Below are 21,547 nucleotides of genomic sequence, written 5' to 3'. Positions count from 1 at the left end.
CTGGCAAAGGTGGACACACTAGACAAAACAAAGCTGGAAGGCCGATGCACTCCAGGAAGCTCGGCAGAAATGGGGCCCAGCCAACAGACCTGCACCTGGGGCCACGGCATCTGTAGCTCGTCGTCCACCCACTCAACAATGCCAAATCTTTACAATTTGCTCACACAGCTACTGCCCCTGCTGCCACTGGGCTATGGGAACCTCAGCCTGCCTTAGATTTCAGAAAAACGGAGACTTTATTTATTGATGGCTGTAAAATAAGTGGATGGCCCACCCTGAAATTTTCATCTCAGAACAACAAAATGTAGGGCCAGCTCAACATCTCAGCCAGTAAAAGTGCTTTGCATGCGAGCCTGATGATGTGAGTTTGATTGTTATCATTATTACATGTGCACACACATGTAATAATAATACCAATATGCTCACAATAATATTTTAGAATAAGTGTATTTAATAAAATTAATTATTCAACATCATAGCTCAGCCTAGCCTACCTTAAACATGCTTTGAACAGTTTGGCAACACCATTTAGTACAAGACCTATTTTGCAATGAAGCATCAAATAGCTTAAGTGATCTCTTGAATCTTATACTGAAGGAGAAAGCCAGAATGAGTAGAATGAGCCGGAATGAGTAGAAGTGTGTATTTTCAACCATCACACCCACAGTGAAGAACTGTGAGCTAAACCATCATAAGTTGAAGACTAGGTGGGGTCTGGTGAAATATTCACTTTCTAGGACGAAATGCTACATACTCTGCATGTTCCACATTAATCGCGTGAAGTTACTGGACCATTGATGCGTGAAGCTTCAACTGCTGGTTTACCCTATTTGTATCTAATACTGATCCTTTCTCTGTTGGAATGATAGTTTGTACTTTCCTTCTTAGCATCTGACATACCTTTTACCCTCTCACTGTGAGACTGGCTCTATCTTGTCCCAATCTGACCATACCTTTCCTCAAAAGCTGCAGTGTTAACAGACAAGAGACATCAACATGAAATTCATATTTCCACCTTTTAACCAGGCCCCAAGACCCTAGACTTGCCCAAGTGATCCTAAGTCCAGTTCCAAAGCCAGGGTAGGTCCCTCCTTAGATTCTGTCCCAGCCCACAACTGGACATAAGAAAGAAGCAACAGGCTTGTGTAGGAGATGTGGGTATAACCAGTATTGCAGTGTGTGGGGATGGATCTAGGAGTCAAAAGTAAAGGCAGATGGAGAAAGAGGTCCTATATACCATGCTTCCTGAATTACTCTACTTCATATAAAACCTGAGAGTCTGGGAATTCTAAACAGACTCTAACCTTCCAGGACATGTTGTTATATATGTCAAGGTAGAAGGAAAAATCACCACCGTTATAAATCACAAATTTTGCTCAACAGTTTAAGAGCATGTGCTGCTCTTGCAGAGGACCCAATTCTATTCCCAGCACTTAAGCTGAGCTCAATTCCTGGCACCCACACTGGACTCACTATTGCCTATAACATCAGCTTCAGGGGCTCTGACACCTCTGGCTTCCTTGGTCACCTGTAGTTGTGTTCATATATAAAATTGAATGTTTTTAAAAAAAAAAAAAAAAAAAAAGCCGGGTGGTGGTGGTGGCACACGCCTTTAATCCCAGCACTTGGGAGGCAGAGACAGGAAGATTTCTGAGTTCGAGGCCAGCCTGGTCTACAGAGTGAGTTCCAGGACAGCCAGGACTACACAGAGAAACCATGTCTCGTAAAAACAAACAAACAAACAAACAAACAAACAAACAAACAAAAAACCTTATAAAGAAAAGGTTACAAAACAAAGTATCAAACACACTATTATGTAGCCAGGCAAAGTTTACTGCCCCCAAAATGTGAGTGATAGGCCTTGTTACAAACGAATAGAATAAAATGAAGTCAGGATGTAGAGAGTCCTACCAGGGATTTTCTTGGCCCAGCCAATCATGTGCACCAGTTCCTTGTCAGCCAGCTTAGTGAGGGACATCATCATGGAGGCCTCGGTGAAGGGCATGCTGGGACGGCTCACTAGCACATTGGGTGGCTCAGCTTCCAGCAGGGTGAGCACCAGCTGCTCCGGACTCAGGGCACTCAACAGCAGCTCCTTCACCCGGGGTACGTGCCCACTGTTTCTCTTGGTCTTGCTCAGGCAGTGCACCTGCTCGCTGGAACTCCTCTGCCTCCGTACTATACGGTACCCACACCTTTCTCTTCTGGACCCTAAAGAGGAGAACAGATGACAACTCACTGAATGACCAGTCTAAACCAGTGAGGGGCTGAGGCTGTAGGTAAGTAGGTTAAGTGTTTGACTTGCATACACAAGGCCCTGAGTTCAACTCCCAGCCCCAGCTGTATTGACAGCAGTGGCAACATCACTGATATCATTCCAGTTTATATTTTGGAGACTGTGGACCATGGACAAAGATAACTACTGTCTGGGTATATTAACACAATGTGTTTGGGAACTTCTGTTCTGCTTCAAGGTTATCACTGGCTCCTGAAATCTGTTTCTCTTCTAAAGTATGCTGATAGACTCTAAGTTCTGAGATATGAAGTTAGGAATTTTCCTCAAGTAGAAAAGGAGAAAAAGCCAGGACTTTAACATTGATATTCCAGCTAGTAAATGATATATGCTAACAACATTTTAAAAATATTTGTATACTTGTATTTTTTCTTTTTATATACTTAAACAAATATATTTCAAATAAATTAACTGAAAAACCCTGGAAAATACAAAAGAAGATTAACTTTGTCATAAATTCTTTCAGTATTTTTTCTTTTATGCCTTTTTATGATTTATAAACAAAGTTAGAATCATAGTAAATACATTATTTCATAAACCGCTCTTTATATTATTGAAAATATGTCACCTGGGCTGGGAAAAAAGCCTCTGTGAGTAACGTTTCTAGCCACATAAAAACTTCAATGACCTGAATTCAACACCCAGAATTCAAGTAAAAGAAGCCTTATATGCCAGACATAGAGACACATGCCTTTGATCCCAGTACTCAGGAGACAGAGGTGAGTGGAGGCCAGCCTGATCTACATAGTGAGTTCCAGGAGAGCCAGAACTACATAGTGAGACCCTGTCTCAGAAAAAGAACAAGGAAGAGGAAGAAGAGAAGGAGGAGTAAGAGGAAGAGGAGGAGGAAGAGGAGGAGGAAGAGGAGGATGAGGATGGAGAGGAGGAAGAAGAGAAGGAGGATAAAGAGGAGGATGAAGAGGAGGAGGAAGAGGAGGAGGAAGAGGAGGAAGAGGAGGAAGAGGAGGAGGAAGAGGAGGAGGAAGAGGAGGAGGAAGAGGAGAAGGAGAAGGAGAAGGAGGAGGAGGAGGAAGAGGAGAAGGAGAAGGAGAAGGAGGAGGAGGAGGAGAAGGAGAAGGAGAAGACGAAGATGAAGACGAAGACGAAGACGCAGCAGCTGAAGCCATGTATGTAGTGCACATACACAATCCCAGCTCTCTCTCTCCTACAGCAAGATAGAGGCCAGAGACAAGAGCGCTGCCCAGAGGTCCAGAGGCCAGCTAAGCTAGAGAATGCAGTGCTTAGAAAGAACAAGAGAGACTTTGTCCCAACTAAGTGACAAGGAAAAACTGATTCCCCAAACTGGTCTGAGCTCCATGGATGTGCTGTAATGTGCACACACACACACATACACACACATACACACACACACGAAATAATAAACAAAGTTCACAGCCTGTAAGGCATTCTGTTCTAGTAATATAATACCTATTTTTAAAATCCAGCATTGCTCTGGGCATAGCAGAACAGGCCTGGAAACCAAGCATAGAGAATCATCACAAATCCTAGGCCAACCTGAGACACATAGCAAGTTCCAGGCCAGTCTCAGCTAAAGAGTGCAGGAAACCATCCCTCAAAAACCAAAAACTAAAATGGCCCATGCTGATGTAAGTCTGTGATGTTATAATTTCTTTATTAAGTATTACACCAAAAATGTGCCTTGTGGGTAGATTCAATTGCTTCTTTATAATGAATTCAAAGAAGCCAATTTGTTGAAACAAAACATATATCCATTAAAAGCTTTCTGCTGATTGATAGATTACATGCAGCTTGTTTTGTGTATTTAAACTTGCTCACATGGCTTGTGGCTCAGTGGTTAAGAGCACTGGCTGTTCTTCCAGAAGACCCAGGTTCAATTTCCAGCACCTATACAGCAGCTCACAACTGTCTGTAAGTAACTCTAGTTCCAGGGGAACTGATACCCTTACACAAACATATATGCAGACAAAACACCAATAAACATAAAATAAAAATAAATAATTTTTTAAATAAAAAAATTTTAAAGCCTTAATGAATGGTCAATTTGTTTCACAGAAAGATTTTAAAAAGTGTTCTCCTTTATCTTCATAAACACTTGCGTGGTTAAAAATCTATTTGGGCCGGGCGGTGGTGGCACACGCCTTTAATCCCAGCACTTGGGAGGCCTTTAATCCCAGCACTTGGGAGGCAGAGGCAGGTGGATTTCTGAGTTTGAGGACAACCTGGTCTACAGAGTGAGTTCCAGGACAGCCAGGGATACACAGAGAAACCCTGTCTCGAAAAACCAAAAAAAAAAAAAAAATCTATTTGGAATTTTAAACATGTTTGTATTACAGACACGTTTGTATTACCTGAAGCTGATATTTCAGGTCATATTCCCCAAATAGATAAACAGTTTTCCCTATACAAATTATACCCTAAGCTTTTTTTCTACCAGTTGTAAATGCCTGTCAGTAATAAATATTTATTTATACAGGTCACTTATTCCTGATTCTCTACTCAGTCTTACTGATCTGTATTTCTATGCCCAGACTAGTACCAAAATAGTTTTGTTATTGTAAGCTTATGAATCAGAACTTAATAAAGTTATGTTTTTAAGATGAGGAGGAGGAAAGCCAGGAGTGGTTGTGCATCCTAACCCCTGTATGACCACGCCTGGGTCTCCTTGAATCTAGAGTTATCTTCCCAGCTGACTGATGTGTCATCCAAATCTGAAAATGAATAAGGATGACAGGAGCTGGAGAAATGGCTCATCTCTCAAGAGCACTTAGCACCTTTGCAGAAGACAGGCTCCATTCCCAGCACCTCATGGAGGCTCACAACCAGGTTAGAGGACCCAACAGCCCCTCCTGACCTCCAGGAGCACAAGGCATGCACATGATGTACACACACGCAGGCAAAATACTCAAACACATAAAACGAATCTATAACAGTTCAGGACATTTCCCACTAAACAATTTTTAAGAAACCACATCATTCATGTGTTTGGGGAATGGAGAAGAATTACCACAGGAATGTCGACATCCAAGAAGTAATTATAAAAAAAAAAAAAAAAAAAAAAAACAGAAAATATAAACCTATATTTAAAAAAAATCATGGTACAAGGGCTGCTGTGGAGCTCAGTGGTAGAGTGCTTGTCTAGTGTGCCCAAGGCCTTGGGTTCAATCCTCAGCACGTGCACACACACACACACACACACACCATACATACACACACACATACACGCACACATACACACACATACACACACACACCACACATACACACACACACCACACATACACACACACACCACACATACACACACACATATACACACACCACACATACACACACACCACACATACACACACATACACACACACACACATACACACACACACATAAACACACAGCACTGAATGAATCAAACATAATAATAATAGTTTTTGAACAAAGAAGGTAAAGCAAGAACCTAGACAGCGGCACTTCCGGAAGATCAAAAGCTGATTCCAGTTAGAACTGCAAAAGAATTCTTTTGCTTAGGAAAAAGGGGCTGAAATTTTCAAATCAATCAGAAATGCACGTCACTAAAGGAACTGCCATAGCTAGAAGCAGAAAAACATGGAATGTGATCAAACAAAAGGGAAGAAGTGTTAATTCAAGGTAGCATGCGGGACGCTGGGGCTTGCTTTGGTTACGTCTGTTTGATCTTTTTCTTTTGCAGGAAAAGGCTATATCAGTATAGGGACATTTGAAGCTAATTTATAACCAGAAGAGCTAAAAGCTTAACATGTATTTCATTTTTAAAAAAAAATTACATTTTAAAAAACTTATTTATTTGTGTGTGAGCACACGTGCGTATGTGTATATGGTTGTGGGTATACATGTGTCTCTGTGTACATGTGGAAGTCAAAGGAAAACTTGCCAGAGTGAGTTTTCACCTTCTGCCTTGTGGGTTCTGGGGATTGAACTCAGGTAGTTAGGGTTAGTGGTAAGTGCTTTTGCCAGCTGAGCCTTCTGACCAGCCCATTTATATTGCACTTTATTAATAAAGTGTTATAGATACTTAACATCAGCCATGGTTAAGTGAAATAAAACAAAATATATATCTTAAGAAAATACTTCTCTGACTATATTTTTGTCTTTTGTACAGTATGAGGATAAGGAGTTTAAAAACAGATGCACATATGGGACTGGGGATGTAGCTCAGTTGGCAGACTACTCACCTAGCATGCATGAAGTCCTGGGTTTGATTCCTGGCACTACAGAAACTAGGTTTAGTGGAACATGTCTGTAATCTCAGCACTTGAGGGGTAGAAGGGAGGGGCTAAGTTCAAGTTTGTTCTTGACTACATAGTAAATTATAGGTTACCTTGGACTAAAGGAGACCATCTTTAGATAAATAGATAGATAGATAGATAGATAGATAGATAGATAGATAGATGGATGAATAAATGGATACTTGCTGTGCAAGGATATTGGATTTGATCCCCAGTACCAACATAAAAAAGCCTGGAACATCACTATATGTGTGTAACTCCAGCACTGGGAAGACAAGTAGATGAGTTTCAATGAGAAACTCTGTCCCAAAACTGGACATCAATTAAGGAAGGTACCAGAGGCTGACCTCTGGCCTTCATACACATTTACACGCACGCAGACATGTCTACATACACATGTGTACACACAGAAACACGTATATATAGACAAAATTTAAAACTTAAAATTTGTCTTACGTAGAGAAGCTAGGAAATAGTGATCAACCCAATGAGAATTCTGATCCAAAGCTGACTTGTAATAACTGGTCTATACTGCTACTATCAGTGACACAGCCATCTATACAAGAGTAAAGAGATGGCACCTAACGATGCTGAGCCATTGTCCCAGCACAGGGATATAAACCAAATACATGTCTGTTCAGCTTCTGTTCTTGGCTATTTACATCACAGGATGTCTTTATATGAAGCTATTACACCGCCACCACCCCGCAAAAGTCAGCCTAGGTGCATGTCCTCTCACCATTTAAAAAAAGTCCCAATACTCTAGCCTAAAGGGCAGGATCAGAAATAACAAAAAGAATTAATGTAAGAGATATGATTCATAAGTCAAAAGGAAAGTAAACAGTGCAGGAAGATAGATCTTGAGTGTATGCAGAATCCCTGGTCCTTCAAGACTGGAAAGAAGACCCACCCATCCGCCTGAGGCTAGAGAGGTAGGTCACAGATCTTCCAGGAGAACCTGCAGCTGCCCCACTTCACTAGAACAGAAGTCTGTGCCGTCCTAACTGAATTCTAAATGTCTATCCTTAGAACCACAGATAACCGTAGTCCTCACCATCCATCAAAGAAGCTTCATTTTGTGATAGACGGAGACCATTACAGAAATCCACAGCTGATGAGAAAGCAGAGATCATGAGCCAGTGGGATGCTCAGCCCCAGCTGATACATCCACAGCACACAAGGCTCAGGGGACATTGGTAACGATGGGGCAGAATGTTGTAGAACCAGAGGACCAAGAAATTTGCTGTGAGAATGACAGGGGCACCACACCTATGAGATCTCAACTATATGGTCGAGTAAACAAGACCCGTAGGCGTGCTAATAGGAAAGGGTGTCTCATGCGACCCCTCCCACAGACAAAGAACCTCAGGCAAGCAAGGCATGCTAAGACTGGGAGAAGTTGTCTTTCCCAGGGAAGAGCCGCCAACCAAGAGGTCAGCTCTGAAATCCTAGACATAAAAGTGATACAAAATGGACTGAACAGTCTGTCTGTTTGTCCGTCTTTTATCTTTGCTGTCTGTGTGTGTCTATGTGTCTGTGTGTCTGTGTGTCTATGTGTTTTTGTGTGTCTGTATCTGTGTGTGTTTGTGTGTGTCTCTGTATGTTTGTGTCAGTGTGTGTCTGTATCTGTGTGTCTATGTGTTTGTCTGTATCTGTGTGTCTGTGTGTAAAACAACAACAGCAAAAAATGCAAAGGTTTTTAGGGGAAGGGGAATTATGTAATCTTTAATTTAAATGTATATGTATATATGTTTAAAAAATGTAAGGAATGCAGAGAAGGACAAATGTGAACAGAGGATGTGGAGAAAAGCAGACACCTGCCAGGAATAAAGGGAGGAACAGGACCTGGAGAGATGGCACAGTGGCTAAGGACACTTGCTGCTCTTGCAGAGGACCCAGTATCAGTTCCCAGCTCCCTCAGGGTGATTCACAACCATCTGTAACTCCAGCTCCAGGGGATCTAATGACTTCTTCTGACCTACATGGGCACTACATGAACATGGTGCACAGACCCCCATGAAGGCAAAACAATCATATAGTTAAGATGAGAGAAATAGTAAGCCCCCTTTCACATGCTTTGGCTATGAGGTGCTTGCCAGAAGGCTCACATTGGAAGGTTTGGTCTACAGTGGGTGGCACTGTTAAGAGGTAACTGGGCTGCAAAGCTTCTTCAATGGATTGATCTCCTTTTTAAAGAAAGATTTATTTATTTATTTATTTATTTATTTATTTATTTATTTATTTATTGTGTACACTGTTCTGCTTACATATATTCCTGCACACCAGACAAGGGCACCAGACCTCATTATAGATGGTTGTGCGTCACCATGTGGTTGCTGGGAATTGAACTTAGGACCTCTGGAAGAGTAGTCAGCGCTCTCAACCTCTGAGCCATGTCTCTAGCCCCTGGATTGCTCTCTTGATGGATTCATGCTATGACTTCATTACTGGGAGGCGGGGCAAGTGAAGTTTGGTCAGGGGATTTGCTTGTGCTTGTCTGAAATGCATGGCTTGTCCCTGGCCCCTTGAACCCTTCCTTGCTTCCTGGTCACCATAAAGTAAACAGGTTCCCTCCACTCACTCCTCCCCCATGAGGCTTCTGCCTTCCCAGTGGTCTAACAAGCCAGCTGACCATGGACAGAAACTTCTAAGAGCATCAGCCAAAATGAAGTTTCCTCCTTTCAAATGTTCCCTTGAAAACATTTGTCACTGCAATGAGAAGTATGAATAACTCGAGAAGTCTTTCCATTCCATGCAGGGCAGAACATCCGCCCATCTCCTTGACATCCTCCAGAACATCTTCTGGAATTCCAAATTGATTAGAAAGCCTCCCCCAAGCCCTTGTTGTGTTTTGTTTTTGTTTCAGGGTCTCATTATGCCATCCAAGCTGGACTAGGAGGCACAGTAATCCTCCTGTCTTAGCCTCCCAAGGGCTGAGACTACAGGTGTGAGCTACCATGCCTGGACCACAATTCTTTACTTCTCTGTACTGTGCCTGGGGAGACCACACTGTGTCAGAATCAGAATTCACATAAGCACTATCCCATGAGGAGAGCGAAGGGAAGCTGAGATGGCCAGACATCATGTCGTGATTCCCACATGTCTGCTTACTGCTCCTCTCAAACCCAAACAGCAGATAGTCTGCTGCTGAGATAAGAAACCCAAGGGCTAGAGGGAGAGCTGGAGCTAAAAGAGCAGTCAGCAAACAGTGAAGAATCTAAGATTCTTCCTACAGACTCCAGCTCTTGAAGCTGGGGCTAAGACTGGCCAACACAGACATATGGTAATGTATCTAAAGACTAAGCTGGAAATCACTTTTTTAAATACATACACATCTTGAAATTCTCCTTAACCTAAAACAGAAAACATCTGTTTGTAATAACGTGTCAAAGGGCCAAGGCCTTCTCTGTAAGCATCTCTAACGACTGGTATAGTCTCTTTTCTACACAGATATGTCATACGCTATCTTGGGATTTCCAGGGTCAGTGTCTAAAGCCGAGTGACAGGGACCTGAGAGATGGCTCTGCACTTAGGAGCGAGTGTTAATCTTGCAGAGGACTCGGGTTCAGTTTCCAGCACTAACCTCGGGTGGATCACAAGCATCTGTAACTGTAGGGAGTCACTCACACATATACTCAGGCCTCATGTATAAGCATAAAATAAAAATAAATAGCTCTTTAACCTGCCCTTCCAAACAAAACAACAGAGGAATAACCTAGATACTTCCAGGGCACTTTACATTCTGAATCTTGTTAGGTTTATGGTTTATTCCCAAATCTCACCCATTCCAACTCAATAATTATTTATTGTCCTTTGCACTTTTGTTCATAGTTTTCAGCTAGGTTTTCCTGGAAACAGTTGTCTTTTCCTATCTGTATTTTATGTTTACATATATTTCATGTTTAATTATATATTGTAACAATGATTAAAAATAGGTTTGGAAAGAAGCCCACTAGTTTCTAATATAAAAATAACTGAAGTGGTTGGGATTGAAATATCTTTTAGATATTTATAGATATATTTATATCTGCATAATATTTATCATATATATATAATATATATCTATAGATAGAGATATTTAGATATATCTTTTAGAAGGGAACCAGTGCATGCTGGGAGGTCATGGACCTTGGAGTATGTTAGTCAGCTTTCTGTTACTGTAACAAATAACTAAGATATAATCAGCTTATAAAGAGGAAAAGTTTATACTGGTTCTCAGTTCTAGAAGTTTCAAGCAGACATGATCCTTTTAAATAACAGATGTGAGTATTTGGTGACAGTGGCAGCCAGCCAGTATTGGGGCAGAGGGAACCACCTCCTCACCTACCTCATGACAACGATGCAGAATAGAGACAGAGAAGAAAAATAGATTCCCAAACTCCCCTTGAAGGGCACACGCTCAGTGACTTAAAGACGTCTGGCTCAGCCCCACTTCTCAAAAGCTGTTTGAGACTAGAGGCATTTATATCCTAATAGAGGCGCCAGGGGAAACAGTCTTGATTTAACACACAGACCTTTGGGAAGCGGGTAGGGTGGCAAGCACAGCGGGCAGGGTGCCCCACACAGAGTGGGGAGTATCTTTGACTCTAGCAAGCCAGAGAACAGGATCAAATTAAGAGACGTCCTATTGGACTTCTAAGTTTGGTGGGCACTCTAGTCCACTGGACACAGAAAGAGAAAAGGACTAAAGAGGTAGCAGGGGTCCTGGGGCTGGAGAGACGGCGCCATGGTGGAGAGCACTGGAGTTCGGCTCCAGGCACCCACATTTGGTAGTTCACAGCTGCCTGGACCTCCAACTCCAGTGGCCTCCTCAGACACCCACACACATGTCCAAAACAGACAGAATTTTTAAGAGATTACTTTTAAGCAGAGCTACTAAGAAATAATCAGAGAGAAAAGGTGAACTTTTTTTTTTTTTTTTTTTTTTTTTTTTTTTTTTTTTGATTTTCAAATAGAGAGAAGTTACAAGTTAATTACAGGCAAAACAGCGGTGGCTACCAGAAAAATAAATAGAGGCAGAGCCAATGTGAATATACATAAGTAAGAAAATGTATGCAGAAGAGTTCCCCAAACCAGCAAGCTATGGGGTTGGAGAGATGGCTCAGTCACTAAAAGCATGTGCTGCTCTTGCAGAGGACTCAGGGTTGGCTCCCAGCACCCACACTGTAACTCCAGTTCCAGGAGACCGAACAATTCTAGGCAATGCAGATACTGTAGTTACATGTATACATTTATACATATGAATATATATATATGTATATATATACATATATATATATAATTTAAAGAGGAAAAAATCTAAAAGAAAAATAAATACATAAAATATATGTGTTTGTATGTGTATAAACTTTAATCTCTAAGTTGACTATAAGCTACATTTGTACATTCATAGAAGTATATGTAGTCATAGTCAAAATCTGTGCTCTATGTGCTTCTCACAGTTGTGTTACATTTGTGACATATATGTACATATATGTATATATGTATGAGTCAGAAACAAATATGTATATATGTATTTATATACACATTATACACACATACATACACATATATGGTTTTCCCCTAAGTCTAGAAAGCTGGTGAAGAGACAGAACTGCATCTTCCCCATAGTCATCTGAATAATCCACTGCACATTTTGCTTTCTTGTCACACGCTTAACTGCTGACAATTATGCCAGGATGTCATCCTTGGTTGGCAGGTGGACCTCCAGCCTTTAGAGCACTTCAGTGGCTATAGTCGGCCAATCTACACAGAGGCCTCCCCTTTGCCCAGCCACTGAGCTGTGTTCCCAACTCCATTTGTAGCTGCAAGGAATAACCGGTGCACTTTGATGGATACAAATTCTTAAAGCTAATTCCCACTCCCTCAGTCTCCTCTCAGGCAGGCCTGAGTCTCCAGTTCCTCGGCTCTCACGGGCACCTTGTACAACAAAAGGGAAGCGAACACTCACCACACTTGACCATTCCTACTTCGTAACACTTGCGAAGTCGGCAGGCCTGGCAGCTTTTACGCCGGTTCTTGTCTATGGTACACTGATTCGTGGCTGGACAGATATAATCATTATGTCCTACAGCGAGGAAAAGGGTGGTTAATGAAACATTCATTATATCCTACAGAAGGAAAGCGAAACATTTGGTTGATAACACTATGTAGCCAAGAGACAGGGCACAGATACAGGCAAAGGCGCCAAAGTGAAGAAGATATTTGGGTACCTTTTGGTACTAAGGATTAAACCAAGGCCTCATGCTAGGCAGTCCCCTCCCACTGGGCTGTATACCCAGCCTTGGTGTCTTTATTCTTTTTTAAAAGTTTATTTAAATTTTTACATTTATTTATTTAGAAAGAGAGAGGATGTAGGTCAAAGGTCAAACTCAGGTCATCATACTTGGCAGCAAGCATCTTTATGGTGTGTGTGTGTGTGTGTGATATGTCTGGCCCATGAAGCCAGACAGGGTATTAGATTCCCTGGAACTAGACTCACAGGGGTTGTTTGCCGCCTGACACAGATGTTGAAAAGAACCTGGGCCCTTATTTCTTAGTTGTATTACAGTCATAGTCTGCACTTCTCAGGTGCTGCTTGTGATGACCAGACTTTCATATCAGCAATGAGTGAAACTCATAAATGAGCAGATCATATAAGAAAGAAAGAAAGAAAGAAAGAAAGAAAGAAAGAAAGAAAGAAAGAAAGGAAGGACAAAAGAAAGAAAAGAAAAAAGAAAGAAATTGACAAGGGATGCATTGGAAAAGGGGTAACTTATAGAAAAATAGAATTCTAAAGCTGATGCTGTAATTCAGGTGAACAAGTGCCCACCTAGCATGCACGAGGCCTTGGGTTCAAGCCCCATTGCTGCATAAAACTGGGCATGGTGGCAAATCCCTGTATCCAGTACTTCAGAGAAAAAGACAGGAAAATCAAGTTTAAGGTCATCCTTAGCTACATACAGAGTTAGTGGCCGGCCTGGGCTAAGTAAGAGTGTCTCAGAAAGAAAAGAGAGAGACATGGAGACAGAGACAGACAGAGAAACAGACACACACACACACAGAGAGAGAGAGAGAGAGAGAGAGAGAGAGAGAGAGAGAGAGAGAGAGAGAGAGAAAGAACATTCCATTAACAGAAAAAGTACAATGACTGCAGACACACACACTCGTGGTCAAGCCACAGCAAGGAAGGTGAAGGCTGGGAGCATCTCGACTCTGGAGGGAAGAAGGGAGTTGTGACTGCATAGCCTGGTCACCTGGTCACAGGAGCCGGAAGGCAGATTCATCACCTGCCTGAGCTCTGGCTAGGCAAGAATTTCCTTTCTCATCCTTTATATTAGTCACAGAAATCTACATACATGTTTGCACACCCTGAAAAGATCATTTAAAAACTAACTCCACCTATGTAACATACATATATATATCATTTAACTTTTATTTATTTATTTATTTATTTATTTATTTATTTGGTTTTTCAAGACAGGGTTTCTCTGTGTAGCCCTGGCTGTCCTGGAACTTACTCTGTAGACCAGGCTGGCCTTGAACTCAGAAATCCGCCTGCCTCTGCCTCCCAAGTGCTGGGATTAAAGGCATGCGCCACCACTGCCCAGCATCATTTAACTTTAAAACGTATGTGAAATACTATGTTTTTAAAGCTCTTCTCAGACTTTTTAAAATTACAGTCAAACTATAATGTTTGTTTGTTTGGTTGGTTGGTTGGTTTTCAAGACAGGATTTCTTTGGATAGCATTGGCTATCCTAGAACTTGCCATGTAGACCAGGTTGGCCTCAAACTCACAGAGATGCACTTGTCTCTGCCTCCCAAGTGCTGGGAATTAAGGCATGTGCCGCTACCACCTAGCCTATAGTTAATTTCTTATTGTAAAAGTTAACTTCTCTCAGCTGGAGAATTACCTCAACAGCTAAAAGCACTGACTGCTCTTCCAGAGGATCCAGGTTCAATTGCCAGCACTTACATGGAAGCCTACAACCTTCTGTAACTGTGGGTCCAGGGGATTCCATGCCCTCTTCAGGTCTCTGAAGGGAATCATGTAAAGACATACATGCAAACAAAACACTCATTGACATACAATAAAAAATACTAATCTTTTAAAAAAGATAGCTTCTTGGGGTATGGGGCAAAAACAAAAGTTTCTTGGGGGCTGGGAGATAGCTCAGGTCAGTGAGTAAAATACTTTCTGCACAAACACGAGGACCCATGTGACTCCCAAGTAAAAGCTAACTGTGGCAGCAGCATTTATTTGTGGCCCCCATAGCAAGGTCAAACCATAACAAGAAAGGTAAAAGCGAGGAGCATCTTAACTCTTCATTTTATCCACAGAGCTCTATGTATTTGTTAGAATACAGCAAAAACATAATTTAAACTAATGCCAACTCTGTACCATACATACATGTAGCATGTAGCTTTAAAAAGTACACTGGAGGAGTGCAGGCTGAAGGAGGTGGATACCCAAACACTGGCTGGCCAGTCTCACCCATCAGAGGGCCCAGGTTCACAGAAGAAACTGTCTCAAAAATTAAGGTGGACAGCAACAGAAGACAACATCTAACCTCTGACTTCCACACATGTGCACATACACCCATCAAAAATAAACATGCACAGCATCTCGATATGGCCTCACATACACATATATACACAGAGAGAAATGGGAACATATGGATATATGGATATATACATAAATCTAATCTCTGTCTCCTAAGAGGACCTGGTTCAGGAACTTTCCATGAGCCGTGAGAAAGGAATGTTTATATCTTTTATTATTATCATTTTCCAGTAAAGGAAGGAGGGTTCCATGAAAAAAACAGCTTATTTCAAAACTAGGGCAGGTAACATACAGAAGGCACCTGAAACATTTTGTGCCAGGAAGGAGAAAAGCAATCCCCAAAGAATTACAGGAACATATTGAAAAGGCAGATGAGTCTGCTCAAGGACTCCTCCTGGCCAGATCTGAGCTAATGTGAGCCTCCAAAAATAATGACAGTAACCCAATACAGAAAATAAGAACCTGTAAGTCATACTGATACAAATTAATTCATTGACTTAACGAAGAATATATTTGCTTAGGCTCAAAAGGTTTCCCCCCCCCAAAAAAAGATCCTTTACAAAAGGGGGAAGGAGTCATTTTGCAGAATGGATGCCTGGCAACCAGCGCCTTAATCAAGTAATCGAAATGAACCCACTAGTAACAGAACAAATTGAAATCACACACCCCATGAAAGGGGCTAACGAGAACACACTAAAATGACTGGGCTGTCCTTGCTAATAATGCAAGCAGAATCTAATGGTGGAGGATCAGACAAAGCCAAGGGGAGGGGCGGTAGCTATGCAAGATGGCGGCTTCAGTCTTCCAAAGTACTGTGATGATGGAAATAACACACGCTCTGGAGGACAGAGACTAAAGATAGAACACCCAAACACACAGACAGTCCTGATCTTGACCCCTGTGCAAGAGAGGGCATTAGCAAGACTCCAAGTCTGAGCCTTCGGGTGGTAACACATGGTGCTAGCTTCCCAAATTGAATGGTAGTGTGGTGGAGACATAGAAACCACATGTTAAAGTACTCTGGGTGATAAAGTATGTCGGCAACATTTCTCCAAACAGTCCTGAGTAAAGTGTTCTTTACATCACACATAAATACTGTAAGTTTAAAATTCATTAAGAACAAATATTTTGGTACCACATGTTGTAGAGCACAACTGTAATCCCAGCACTTGGGAGACTGAAGTGGAAGGACTTCAATACCAGCCTGGCTACACAGCAGGAAGACTCTCTAATGTAAACAACTAAATGTTTTCATTAGCTCGCGCTCTCTCTCTCTCTCTCTCTCTCTCTCTCTCTCTCTCTCTCTCCCTCTCTCACTCCTTTCTTTTCTTTTCTTTTCTTTTCTTTTCTTTTCTTTTCTTTTTTCATCTGTGTAGTTTTGGCTATCATGAAGCTTGCTCTGTAGACCAGCCTGGCATCAAACTCAGAGATCCACCTGCCTCTGCCTCCTGGGTGCTGGAATTAAAGGCGTGCACCACCACTGCTCAGTTCCACTGGCTTTCTTAAAAGATATATTACTCAATTACTCAATTACTATAGCTCAAGGTCTTCCTCACTCGCTAGAGTTGCAGATAGCATTAATGCCTTGCTGTGGTAGAGAAGGGTCCTTTTCTAGCTGTCGGTTGACTGCACACTGCCCTGAGCTCCTGTAGACATCTGCATTTCATCACCTGGTTCTCGGTGATGTCTCCTTTCTTCCAGGCCAGGAAGAATGCATCTGTGATTTTGAATTTCTCTCTAATCTGTATGACAGTCTTAAATTTTTATTTATAAGCCAGGCACGGTGGTGCACACCTTTAATCCCAGCACCCCAGAGGTAGATTTCTATGAGTTTAAAATCACAAAGCTATCTCAAAAAACAATGTATATGCATTGAGAGAGAGAGAAGAATTTATGTGTTTGTGTGAGTGTCTACAAGTATGTGTGTGCACTACATGTGTGCCAATGCCTGTAGAGACAAGTAGAGGGTATCAGACACCCTGGAAATGAAGTTGCAGACAGTTGTGAGCTGCCATGTGGATGCTAGGAATTGAACCCGGGTCCTCTGAAAGAGCAGCAGGTGCTCTTACATATAAATGTAACAATAATTAAAGAAAAAGGCTATGGATTTGAATGAGAAGAAGGAGGCACATGGGAGGGTGATGGGAGGAAAAGGAAATGATGTAATTATAATCTCAGAAACAATAAAAATATACATATAAGAAGATATTTCCATCTTAAAAAGATCAAAAGGTTCAATATGAGCAAAAGAACTGAAGGGGATGGCAACCCCATTGGAAGACCAACAGTGTCAACTAACCTGGACTGCTGGGAGCGCCCAGGAACTAAGTCGGCATCCAAAGAGCATGCACTGAGCCAGGGCTTCGGGCATACTAGATAAACACTCTACCAACTGAGCCATCCCCAACCTGGGGAGGAAATGGGACACAAGCAGGATGGAACTTTCCGTTGATAACATTCACATCTTTATTAAGTTATACTTCAAACTAAAATCCTACACTGTTTTCCTCCCGGAAACCAAGGCTGTGTGCTAAAGCTCTTTGTAGCTGAGCTGTATCTGCAGCTCAGCTCCCATATTTTAAATCAGTGAGAAAAAAAGAGAAAGGTTTTAATCAATAAAATGTATGAAAAAATATGTCTTAGAGATAAACACATTGATTCTTCTGCTATTCAATATACCAAAATGTTTCTCTTTCAATGAAATAATACCATGTAAAAGTCAACTGTTACAAATTAAGTACAAGTTGATACAGTTTTCCAATGTCAAAAGACCTAAGTTTAAAAATTGTATTTGCGAAGTTGATAGGATTTAACCATGTACTGATTAGATATTTCTGCACGTCAACTTGGGAGATGAAAGCTGGAAGAGTTTAAAGCTACAGAGTGAGTTCAAGGTCAAGTTAAACAGCTTTGCAAAGTACAAAAAAATAAAAATAAAAAGATAGTCTCAATGCTATCAATACTTTGGTAAAACAAAACAAAACAAAACAAAACCCTCAGGGGACTGGGGGTGGATATGGCTCATTTGTTAGAGTCCCTGCCTAGCATGCAAAGCCCTGGGCTCCATCCACATAAATCTAGACATGATAGCACACTCCTGTAACCACAGCACTCAAGAAGTGGTCACTGGAGAATCAGACGTTCAGGTCATGAGTTCAAAGTCAGCCTGGGCTCCAGGAGACCCTGCCTCAAAACAAAATACATGACAACAAAACTCATTCACAGTTCACTAATAGAAAAAATCATTTCTGTGCCTTTCCAAACAATAATTGAAAGAAACCTACCAAGAATTTTAAACATTAAGGCCCATCATGGTGGCTCACATATGTAATCTAGGCACTTGGGAGATGAAAACAGGAGGTTCAGGAGTTCAAGGCCAGATACAAATTTGAGGCCAACTTGGATTATATGAGATGCTCACCAAAAATGGAAAAGGAATGAAGGCGGTGGTTGGAAGCTTTAAACATTAAAGTGACATTCAGACCTTACCCATTTGTTCTGCGGCTACGTCCAGAAGAAAACGTTTTCCAAATGTTTTATAAACAAATATAAACCATAGCATTATTTGAAACAATAAAAATAACTAATAATATTTTCAACAGAAAGACAAAGCAATTAATCTCTAAGGCTGAATGTTAAGGGCGATGACAAAAGGCTTTTAGACCTTCAACAACCGGAAATGCCTGCCAACCACATGATGTAAGAAAGAACACAGAGCTGGAGAGATGGCTCTGTCAGTAAAGTGTAAGGACAAGCTTACACGGTGGCTTAGTCACACAGCGTGAAAGACCCAAGTTTGATCCCTGGCACCAAGAGCTAGGATCACCTCTGTAACACCAGCAGTGGGTACAAGAGGGACCCTCGGTGCTGTCTGGGTGGCACCTGGTTCAGTAAGAGACTATGACTCTAAAAATAAGGTGAAGAGCAATTGAGAAAGATACCGAATGGTGACCTCTAGCTTCCAAAGGGGCATGAATACACAATCATACATGTATGCAAATACACAGTCACATGCACATGTGTTCACACACATACAGAATATAAATCTCTATGCACAGTATGAGCCCAATGCTCTTTACAAATTCATCATTCAAGAAACTGTTTTGCACCAGCAATGAACAAAATACAATACACTGCATTCATTGTCTTCCTGTGCCGTACAATCTAAGACACAGTCTCACTAATATTTGTTGAAAAACTTTCAATAGGAAATAGAATTAAAAGAATAAGCTTTTAAAAATAAGCCATGCTCTAATCTAGACTAGAAGTGGTGAGTAACCTCTGTCCTTGATCTCTTTTCTGTGCTCCACAGCCCAGGAGAGAAACTGCAGTGTTCGTGTCTGATGGTACCTTACTATGGGGAGAGGTCAGCAAGTCTGGTCCTCAGGAGATGCCCAGTACCACACAGCCCCTCTGCACTAAGATGCAGGCAGGCAGTCTTACCAACCATGTTGGCAAGGAAAGTTACAAACTATGAAAATGAAAAAGGGTAAGTGTCAAGAAGTACAGAGTACAGTTGGCACCCTGGGTTCAACTTCCAGCACCAAACAAACTGGGCTTAATGGGGGAGTCCTAGTCTCACTGTGGAGGGAAAGGATCATATGTTCAATATTGATCTTCGTTGCCTAATTTAATAGGTTCAAGGTCAGCCTGGGCTACGTGGGATCTTGTTTCATAAATAAATAAATAAATAAATAAATAAATAAAATGTTAAAGTTAAGTGCAATCAACCTCTAAAGTTACTAGTGTAACATCCTGACTTATCTGGGGCCATTAAAAAAAAGAAAACTAAGCAGTTAGCCATGGTGACACATATCTTCTGGAGGCAGAGGCAGGCAGATCTCAGAGATTGAGGCTAGCCTGGTCTACAAAATGAGTTCCAGGACAGCCAAGGATACAAAGAGAAACCCTTTCTTGAAAAACCAAAAGAAAAAATAAAGGAAGGAAGGAAGGAAGGAAGGAAGGAAGGAAGGAAGGAAGGAAGAAAGGAAGGAAGAAAGAGAGAGAGAGAATGAAAGAAAGAGAGAGGAAGGGAAAGAGAAAAGAAGAAAGAGAGGAAGGAAGGGAGAGAGAGAGAGAAAGAAAGAAAGAAAGAAAGAAAGAAAGAAAAGAAAAGAAAAGAGGATAAGGAGGAAAGCTGTTCAATTATTGTAAATTATGCCAAAAATATAAAGACTCTCATGGAAGGATCATTTGGGGCCATTAAACAATTGTTTGGACATTAACTTTTCTTTTTGCAAATTTAGGATCTGGCACTCTGTCTGATGCAACAGAAAAAATAACAAGAGGAATTTTTATTGTAAACAGTTGGCACCTATAGCCTCAAGTCCCACAGATATTTCAAGCTGACATGCATATCCTACACAGCAAAAGAGAGCGGTCAGTCTCCTTTTAAAGGGTGCTGCTATTTGTAATACATCAAAAGTTCTTTAAGAAGTAATTCTGGAGCCTGAGCAAGATACAGGATTCAGGGGCCCAGAGGGATGGCTCAGTAAAAAGCTCGCTACAAAAGCTGAGTTCTGGTCCCAGTACCAGTGTGAAAAGCAAGGCAGGATGCTGGTTATCTGTCACCCCAGTGCTGGGGAGGTAGAAACAGGAGGAGCCCTGGAGCTTGATGGCCAGTTCTCTAACCAAATTGATGAGTTCTAATATCAGTGAGGGACCCTGTCTCAAAAAGTAAGATGGAGCCACCAAGCTGACTCAGCCCATAAAACTTATAGCCATGCAGACCTGGAGACTTGAGTTTGCCTCTAATGTCTACACTCAGACCATGACATTTGACACTCGCACACATATGGATCTCTCTCTCTCTCTCTCTCTCTCTCTCTCTCTCTCTCTCTCTCTCTCTCTCTCTCAGACATACACACATATAATAATGAATACTTTTAAAAACACATATTGGTGCTATGCCTGCTTGTATGTCTGTGCACCAGTGCACAGCTAGGCCAGAAGAGAGCATCAGATCCCCTGGGGCTGTAGTTAGAGATGGTTGTAAGCTGCTGTGTGGTGCTAGGAATTGGACCTGGGTCGTCTGGAAGAGCAGCTAGTGATCTTAATCACTGAGCTATCTCTCCAGCCTCAGTAAATAATTTTTGTTAGTTTAAGACTGGCTTGGGTTATGCAGTGTTCTAGGCTACATTGTGAACTCATCCAAAACAAACAAACAAAAACCTTTCAAATCTGAATTTCAGAACATCTGAATTGCTCTGAACAGGTAACGGGGAACTAGACCTGACTTTATAATCTAACATTCCAGTAATCATAAATAAAAATACTTCATGAATATATTTCTCCACTACCACTCCATGAATACTCCCATTGCACAGAAGCAGAGACAGGCTGGAGGCAAAGCCGCAGGGCTAATAAATGGAGGAGCCGGTACCAACAGGTGGCCATCCACACAGTGTACACTTCAGGGGCACACAGAAAGATGGCTTATGCCTCCAGACTCCAGATGTTACCAGTGTTTC

At 41.6% G+C, this 21,547-nt stretch overlaps 1 protein-coding gene across 2 annotated transcripts in view; it reads right to left on the bottom strand.

The window, feature by feature from the left end:
• Positions 1–21,547, bottom strand: part of Esr2 (estrogen receptor 2) — a 55,380-nt gene that overhangs the window by 21,776 nt on the left and 12,057 nt on the right. For both annotated transcript variants that reach the window (XM_076921980.1, XM_076921981.1), the window contains exons 4-5: positions 12,485–12,601; positions 1,912–2,211 (exon numbers count right to left, since the gene is read on the bottom strand). In XM_076921980.1, coding sequence (XP_076778095.1) covers positions 1,912–2,211; positions 12,485–12,601 — 417 coding nt within the window. The remainder of the gene's footprint in view (positions 1–1,911; positions 2,212–12,484; positions 12,602–21,547) is intronic.

This window comes from Arvicanthis niloticus, chromosome 23, assembly GCF_011762505.2.
Source record: "Arvicanthis niloticus isolate mArvNil1 chromosome 23, mArvNil1.pat.X, whole genome shotgun sequence".
Classification (NCBI taxonomy): Eukaryota; Metazoa; Chordata; class Mammalia; order Rodentia; family Muridae; genus Arvicanthis; species Arvicanthis niloticus.
This window is presented reverse-complemented; position numbering and strand designations above follow the sequence as displayed.